General features: G+C 41.0%; 1 protein-coding gene across 1 annotated transcript in view; it reads right to left on the bottom strand.

Moving 5' to 3' along the window:
- The window catches only part of LOC101173334 (nectin-2), a 79,612-nt gene that overhangs the window by 2,627 nt on the left and 68,252 nt on the right, over positions 1 to 8,733 (bottom strand). The window contains exons 7-9 of the mRNA XM_011485486.4: positions 527 to 662; positions 339 to 396; positions 139 to 222 (exon numbers count right to left, since the gene is read on the bottom strand). Of these exons, the coding sequence (XP_011483788.2) occupies positions 139 to 222; positions 339 to 396; positions 527 to 662 (278 nt within the window). The remainder of the gene's footprint in view (positions 1 to 138; positions 223 to 338; positions 397 to 526; positions 663 to 8,733) is intronic.

Genomic DNA, 8,733 nt, shown 5'->3' with positions numbered 1-8,733 from the left:
TGTCATAGTTCTGAAAGTAACTCAAAATCCCACAAACAGGAATCTGACTGAAATCCTAGAATTAATAGAAAAACAACTGGAGACACTTTCCGGCAGTTCTGAACATCTCCAGTACTTTCATGCAGCAGGTATGCTCACCGTTACTGGTTCTGGGGCCTGGTTGGAGTAGTTCGGGCTTTGCAGAAGCCTGCCCCCTTCACTGGTGTACATCGTGTTCACTGGCTGAGGATGTAAACATCAACACATTAAATGGGATCCAATATTTGTGATATTTTTGCCATTTGTTTGGCAACCTCATCTGTTTTAAGAATCCATGTCTGCATTTGGCAAAGACTTACCTGGGACTGATAATTTACAGTCTTCTTAGGGGGAGGGGGCTTGTATTTGGGTGGACCGCTTCAACACAAAGTACAGAGTTGTCATGTTTTGAGTCAAGTAGAACACATACAACACACTTCATTCAGGAAAACAATTAGCAAAGAACAAAACAATATGCAGAGAGCTGAAGTGAGCCACAGATACTCACTCTCTGTTCATGATGGTGTTCTTGTGCTTGCGGAACACTGCAATGACTGTTCCAATGATTGCTATGATTATAATGACCCCAATGATGGCTCCAATGATGCTGCCAGTGGTGGGACCTTCAGCTGGGAGAGGTGTTCCTGGAAAAAACAAAGAGATTGGAAAAATAAGAGGTGCAGATGAATAAAATCTTCAATTTGATGTCTATCCATTTATTTCTCAGATTAAGTCCCACTCCAGCCATCTTTGGAGCTATTGTATAAGCACTCCCATTGGTCTTGTAATCAGGAGAATGCTGTTTTTAAGCTAAATCAAAAAACCTGTGTCGTTTTCTATGACATAGTTTCTGCAGAAACTACGTCACCTCTGAGTTGTGGGCGAGACCGTTGGTGTGGAGCAACCCTGACCCCCTTTCTCTCCCGTTTGTCAAGAGCTTTCTGCTCATGGGCTCTCCTGCAAGCTTACAGCCCCTCATACCCTTAATCTAACATTACTAGTCCAACAAAAATGGCGAGCAATATTGGAGCTATCTAGCCATGCAGTTGTGAGCCAGATTCCAGCTCAGAAGGGACGAAGATGTACATGGAGCTATTTTCTAAAAGTGGATGGATCAGAATGAAGCGGAGTAGGGAGTTTGTGGCTCGCCCAGCGTATTTTCTTTGTCAAAAATAAGCTCTTTTTCCAGCGATTTCCAACACGATTTTCAATGCAGTGGGTTTTTAAATATAGCTGAAAGGAATAAGATTTTTTTTTAAATAAAATTTAAATATAAATACAACAAAGGAGGCAAGATTGGAAGTTTGATACAAACAACATTTTAAGATTACACCATCTTCTACCTGAGGATTATTCGACAGAACGCACACAAAACCAAAATCTGCTGAATAAAAAAAGAAAGAAAGAAAGAAACAGTAAGCAGTTTTCTAAAAAGGCCAATTCTTCTTCCATCAGTAATGAAACTCTATAACACTGTTGCATTATGAGTTAAAATAGAAGGGGAAAAAACACCATACAGTGAAGCTGTGCTGCTTTCTCTTGTGAGGTCAGTCACCTCTGGAGTCTTCGCTGGTCGTCTGGCAGCAGCTTAGACCAAGAAAACACATTCAGACTCCAGGAACACAGTAATGAGGTTCTTACACGATTCTCCCTTTGAGGTTGGAATTCTGTCCTATATTGTATTGATCCAGAGGGAGAGTCAATGCCCAAACTAAGCAAGCCTGACGGAACATTTGCACGTTTCTTTCTTCAGCACATCACTGTAACCACTCCAGACTTACCCTGAATTCTAACTGATCATATAGAAAGAGACCATTAGATCACTACATCAATGAGAGTTGATCCCTAAAGTGAAATAAAAAGGGAGGAGAACGACTTCAGAGTGGTCCGAAAGCACGTGCAACACTGCTGCTCCAGTACAGCGATGTTGATTAGAGTATGGACTCACAAGGTTGATTAAGAAGAAGCAGAGGAAACATACAGAGGTTCCGCTAATGAACCATAAACCAGCTACACACCCGGCATGCACGCTCACACACTGTGTGTGTTTACTGAAGGTGTAGCTTGGCTCATTATCCTCCGTATTCCCAGGGGATTATGCTAATGAGTGGGAGGAAAAGGGCAGAGAAGATCTGAAGCTCATCTGATGAGAACAAACTTTGGTCTTAGTAATTGGAAAGGTCATGATTGAATCTTGTTAGCCTTCTAATTACAACTCTTTTCTAACAATAGACTGCTTTGAATATCTCCTAAATTCATTTTCATTCTTTCAAATGAAGAAGTGTCTTAGTGATCATGTCTGTTCCCCACTTCTCCCAAAGTGACCCTATCTGTAAACCCATGGTCAACAGCGAAGTACTGAAATACTGCAAGACATGCAATAAAATTTAGATTATAATCTGAATAATTAGAGAGAAAAAAAAGTTTATTCTAAAATATGATAAGCATAAGGCTAGATAAGATATAGATTTTTTTCTACTAGAATTCCGCTCTACATTTCTCAATGCAAATTCTTCCCCTGAATAGAGATTGACATATTTTTGGTGTGATGAACCAGTTCAATGTGTGCACTTTTATTTAATCGAATGCAAATATATATTTTTTTATTTTATTTTTTTCTTACTTTTATTTCATACCAAACTTAAACTATTACAAGAGAAACAGAGTAATTCACAAATAGGATTAAGTTAAAAACCACAAAGGTTTGACACATTTTTTTTTAGAGGTAATGAGAGTCTTGTGATTCAAAAGTAAAATAAGTTCTTGCATTCCTTAAGTGTTATTTATTTATGAATACCACATGATTTAAATAAAAATGTAGAAAATAGGAAGAAGAGGTAACTATCAAGAAGTTGGTTTCTAGTTATTTAGCAAATAAGTGTGCCTTGAAGTGCACAAAAATGTCCGGTCATAGATTTCTCTATACCGGTAGTTTCATCCAATAAAAGAAACACATTAATCTGCTTAAAAATTGACAAAAAACAAAGTAAATAGGTAATGCACAAGGAACCTTTAAGGACAACAAAGAAAGAAAACATTTGGATCAAATGTAAAAGTGTCTAATTCCAGATTGTTTTGAAGAAGGTTGCAACAAATTAAAGTCTGAGGAGGTCAATGCATGAAGCCAGGCAGAAACAAGAACAATATAATCTGTATATAGCCAGAAAAAGTCATAAATACCAGTCACTCTACACAGTCTGCTGCTGCACACACACAGACAATGGAGCTGAGATTTTGCATACAGAAAAAAAAAAGACTTTATGCTGTAATTATTGACAGTAAAATCTGTGGAAACCAGCTCACCTCAAAAGACACAAAGAGTTAAAAAATGTTATTTTGGTAAAAGTTTAATTTTTGGTGCAAAAAAATGAATAGTCTCAGTGAATTCTTAGAAAGGTGACAAACTCAACATTAGCGATAGTATAAACACTATGAACAGGAGTTGCAGTTCTAGCCAACTGATAAAGATTCAGACTGAGGCTGTTGTCATTTATTCAGGCATTGTGGTACTTTACATAATGGTCGCGAGTGGTCTACCTCCAGTCTAGATTTTTCTGCAGGAGGAAAATGCTAAATCAGGACAAACAGAAGCAGAAAATACACCTGCATCGTTGAGCAGCTGAAACAGTCTCTTAAAATCTATCAAAATTATTATCCATACAGTAAATAAAAGAGATCCCATATATGCAGATAATGTTTTATGCTTGGAGCATTGCATCTACAAATAAATAAATTAGATATTAAAAAAGGAATAGAGTTAGAATTTGACTTAAAAGAGACAAACACTTCTCATACATTTAGCTTAAATGAGCACAAAAAGGTACACCTTTTATACTTTTGAGTGATATTTCTACAATATGAAGTACCGTAGAATTGTAGCATATTTTTTCTCAAATAGTGTCTTCAAACGTTAAAAATTAATTCAGTTCATAATTAAATTGGTTGTAGTGAATCCTATCTGCCTCATGGTGGTGCTATGTCTCTTTAGGAAACCAGCCATAACTGACTAGCAAGCATTTTGCCTCAAAGTCCAAAGCCTACCTTGTCATTCTAGATATTCGGAGGTGCTCTCCTTTCAAAACAGAGTCTGTTCATCATCATACCAGCCTCCTCATTTTTATCTCCTTAGGTTTTTCTGAAACACTACACAAACTCGCACTTTTGCTGTGCTTCATCTAACAGGCATCATTATCCAACCAAAGTCATTTTCACTCAGCAGGTTTCAGGTAGAAAAGTTGTTCCTTCCCCTCCAGTAACCTCTGATGGAGAAGAAAAAGCAGCAGGATAAAAGGTCAGATTTAAGGATTGAGGTGCAGCGTTTCTGGGAGAAAGACTTGACTGGAGAGCGTGCCCTCTGCGTTGGCCCTGGACGCCAGCCATGTCTTGGTTTAATGAAATATCTCAAGAGTGTGTGTGTGTGTGTGTGTGTGTGTTGCGAGTCTGCAGGGCCTGCTTAAATCTGTACAGCTCTTTGCCAAGGACATACAGCCAGCCAGGCACTTACAGACACAAATGCATGAACACAACTTTGCATTTAAAATAAAAAAGCTGGCATCCTGTGTCGCATCCTTGTCACATAGCAATGCATTTACACAAGAACAGTAGTGTGCTATATGCCCCTTAGCCTCTGCAGCTTTCTCCTTCTAGATGGAAATGACTAGATGTTTACAAAAAATAAATGACATCAGAATCTGACATAGAAAGGCACACACCAACTAAATTATTTTAACAGAAAGGAGCCCTGAGGGCAGGAAGTAGTTTTCTCAACCGCATCATGTTTTACCTTTTCCTCCCCTCTGAAAGAAAAGATAGTCTAGAGTTCAAACTTGCTTATAGGGTTCAGCTCCATTCCCAAGAGCAGATCAATCCAGGGACTATTTGGTCAGAAAGACACATATTCCTTTCTGCGCAGGCCCCTTCAACCACGCACCCTTGCCTGCCTGGTCAGCCAGTCAACCATAGACCAGCACTCTCCCATGGGGCACGGAAGAGGAGGGGGAGCGGAGGAGTGTCGGGAAAAGGAGATGAGGCTGGATGGTTGGCTGAAGTTGTCTGAAATTACTGCAGACCTACTTCAGCAAGATGAAAATACCACCAGAATCTCTTGGGTTTAGGAATGCATGAATGAATCCCGGCCACACCTTGACAGAAAAATTTCCTCGCCATCTCCTGCATTCATCTGTGTGTTTCAAAGAAGTGTGAGGTAGAGTTAAAATAAATCTGAAAACATGATCAGCATTCTTTTATCTCTCGGTGCATAATGTGGAAACAGAAATATGAGGACTACTACACAAGAGAAGGATTGCTTCTGAGCGGAATCGAAAAGAATTAAATCCAAGAAACGCTGCTGCTTGGTGAATGACATTTAGGAGTGAGGAGGTGAGGAATCAGAAGAGGAAGAAAGGCTACAGGAAGAGCCAAGAGAGATGAAGGTTGTGATTAAGAGGCTGGCTTCAGAGGGATTTCCCGGCTGCTGCCTGCAACTGGCTGATCACACACAGAGGGGGATGAAGGAGAAAGCGGAAGAAAAAGATCTCAAATCTTGCTCTTTTCTACTCAATCCCTTGTTCTCTCTTCCTGTTTGTTTACGCCTCTCCCTGAAGGGATTAAGGGTTGACATGCTGGCCTATCCTCAACTTCCACACACGCGCCCGAGCTTTGGTGGCATTTATCATTTGCCTACTCTCCGCGTACTTCCATCACCCCCCCCCCCCCTTTTTCTGTCATTGTTGCTTCAATTTTGGGATCGGCTTGTTTCTCTCTGTATACACAACAGCGCAAATCTGCAGGGTCACCCCTCTGCATTGCGTGCACACTCGTGTTTTATTGCCCTCGCTGACCTGTTCTGCAAATCTATGCAGCACATTCCGCATGAATTTTTAGCACGGTAAAAGCCTCCTTAATAGCTGGAGTTGAGCAGATCTACAGGAAATACTAACATACACATGATGGTGATTAAGAATAAAAAAAAAAAAAACACAAGTACACTGCTAGTCATTGAAATGCGCTAAATCAATGACTTTTTAAGAAGCGACAGTTGACCAAATTCATCTAGACAGTCTTTGCCACGTGTCAGAGACATTATGAGATTATGGCTTGCCCATTTTGCCTTTTTTGATTTTGCGCTGCCTGAAATTCTTTCAATTCAGTCCATCGTGCTTTCTGAAAAAGCCAGAATTATCTAATAACATGAAGTCTGCCGTGTTTGATTCCCCTGCCATCAATAATGACTTTGTGGGAGCAAACATTTGATTTTAAATTCTCTTTCTTGCGAGTTTTTCTATTTGTTGTTGAATTGAGAGTAGAAACTTGGCTTTCGGGAAACATTTGGACTGAACTTGGTCTCACTGTCAAAGCCATTTCTACCAAAACACAAGCCTTTTGAAATCTTCTAAGACACTGGCTGCACAACCATTTACCACAGGAAAACACAAGGCTGTGACGATCGCAGCAGAGTGCCTGGAGATGAGATTAAGACCGAATGAATTGATGGCCTCTGAAGGAGATTAAGATAAAGAACAGTACATGTAATCTCATTGCTCACTGAGAGAAAAGAGAAATCCCAGCCTTTAAATTGTGGTGGTTAACCTGGTAACACACACACCCTATTCATCTGTTTGCCCATTCATGCAGGTCGATCCGTGAATACACTGTAATACAATAATCGACTGTGCAATAGGGAGCAAAAACAGCAGAGGAGGAGAAAAACAGGGAAAAAAAACTCAGTAAAGCTAAAAAAATAAATAAAATAAAAGAGTTTATGGCTGCATAGACAGAACACACACTGCCAATGACATGCACACCAAAAACCATACAACTATTATATTAGAAACGATACACCACCAACGCAAATGATGCAGCTTCTCCTTAATCACCTCACAATGTTAGCACAACTCACTTCTGCCCAAAACAAATCAGCAGTTCATGTTTGGAGGCGAGCTGAAACTGCAGCGACAGGACAGTTCTGACTCCGTTCACAGGTAAGTGTGTGTGTGCATACATGTGCATGTGTGACCCAGAGAAATGCTGTTGCCAAGGTCCTTTTGTCTGGGGAAATCAACAATGTTGGCCATTTCTAATCTTCTGTGATTCAAGAGCTCAACAGAGTGCATTTTCGCAGTCTGAGGATTACATTCATTTTACCGACTTATACTCAGTCTACATAGCATTAGTACGTTGGTGCTTCCACATCCTAGAACTTTAACAAGCCATGTAAGGGACAATCTGTGGATTCTGTGGGGCGCATGCTGCAGCCCCCCCTACCACTGAGAATCAAAGGAAACACACTTTTTAAGGGGGGGGGGGGCATAGGAAGGAACTCTCCTTTTTTTTTCTTCCTCTCCCTTCTCTCCGCCTCGCCTCTATCATCCCCTTCCATTTCCATCTCTTTTGGACAAGGTCGCTCTTCACCTCCTGCTGTCTCCCTGTCAATATTTACAGTCCACTTTACACTGGCACAGAGGAGGTCGGCTGCAGCCATCAGAGAAAGCGGGGGTGCATTAGCCAAATGTAGCTGTCCACTTACAACATGAATGATCTCTCGTACTACAAACACTCGGTTTCTTCACAAACTCATGCACGCGCACAGAGGGGTGCCGGCCTAAAGGTAGAGGTGCATGTAGCAGGCAGATGGCCGACCGGTGAGGGCTGTAAAAGTGCACGCCGGGTCGTCATTTCATCTATAGAGGTTCTGTTCCTTTAACGATTTTAGTCCCCTCAGAAATCAACCACATTAAAGCAATTATGATACATGATGTTGAATGGTTAAAAAGCCATTTGTTTCAGCACCATACCTACAATTATGAATTCTGACATGTCAGTGTAATAGTATTACCGCCAGTGATTCATCATGATACAGCAGCTCTCCCTGGACATACATCATTATGCTGCAAAATTAAAACTGCTGCCAGGTAAAACAAATAACCTTTCAGGATTTGTATGCTGGATGTCTGTGTGGCAGTTTGTCACAGAAATAAAATAAGGGGGAATAAGCATGAATAACCAGCTGAGTCACATGTGTATCACAATTACTGTAGGGAATTTGGAGGGATCAGCTGTTCATCCTACTCCTTGGCCAGGGGGGCTGCTGGTTCTTGTCCTCCGGCTCAGTCTCCTTGGTGGGGGTCAGGTGCGCGTGAGGCAGGTTTTTCCTGGGTCTTCTTCCGATGGTGGGGCTCTTGGATGCCTGGATCAGCAGAGGTGCTGTGCTGTCTGCCCTTAGCTCTGGGGTGTGGGGTGCAGGACCTCCTGCCTTTGCTGGAGTATTTCATGCGATCAAGGTTCACTCTAAGAAGCTCACATTCCTTCAACCTACCTGCTTATTCACGTTTGCACATACTTGGGCATGGTTAATGTTTTTACGCCCCTCTTCAAGAATATTGGTGACGCAAATCTCGCAAATCTTGTGTGTACCTGTCTGTATGCGCAAGTCTTGTGAGATAAAATCATTAATTTATGAATATACTTAAAACCTTTAAATAGCTGTGTGCAGACCATTTGTTGGTGTGTGTTGGTGTGTCAAAGTGAGAAATAAGTCACGCATTTTACTTATGACACTCTTATGTTATGACTCTGTTATGACTCTGTTGACTGCTCCTCCCTCTATCTCCCCCAGTGACGTGCAGTCAGGAGAGGCAGGTGAGGCTGTGCCTCACCTGTCATTATGGGAAGAAAAGAGAAAAATAAATTCAATTATTATTATATTTAAGTTCAGTA

Source organism: Oryzias latipes, chromosome 16 (genome assembly GCF_053564925.1).
Source record: "Oryzias latipes strain Hd-rR chromosome 16, Olatipes_Hd-rR_3.1".
NCBI lineage: Eukaryota > Metazoa > Chordata > Actinopteri > Beloniformes > Adrianichthyidae > Oryzias > Oryzias latipes.
The sequence above is the reverse complement of the archived record's forward strand: the minus strand, read 5'-3'. Positions and strand labels throughout refer to the sequence as shown.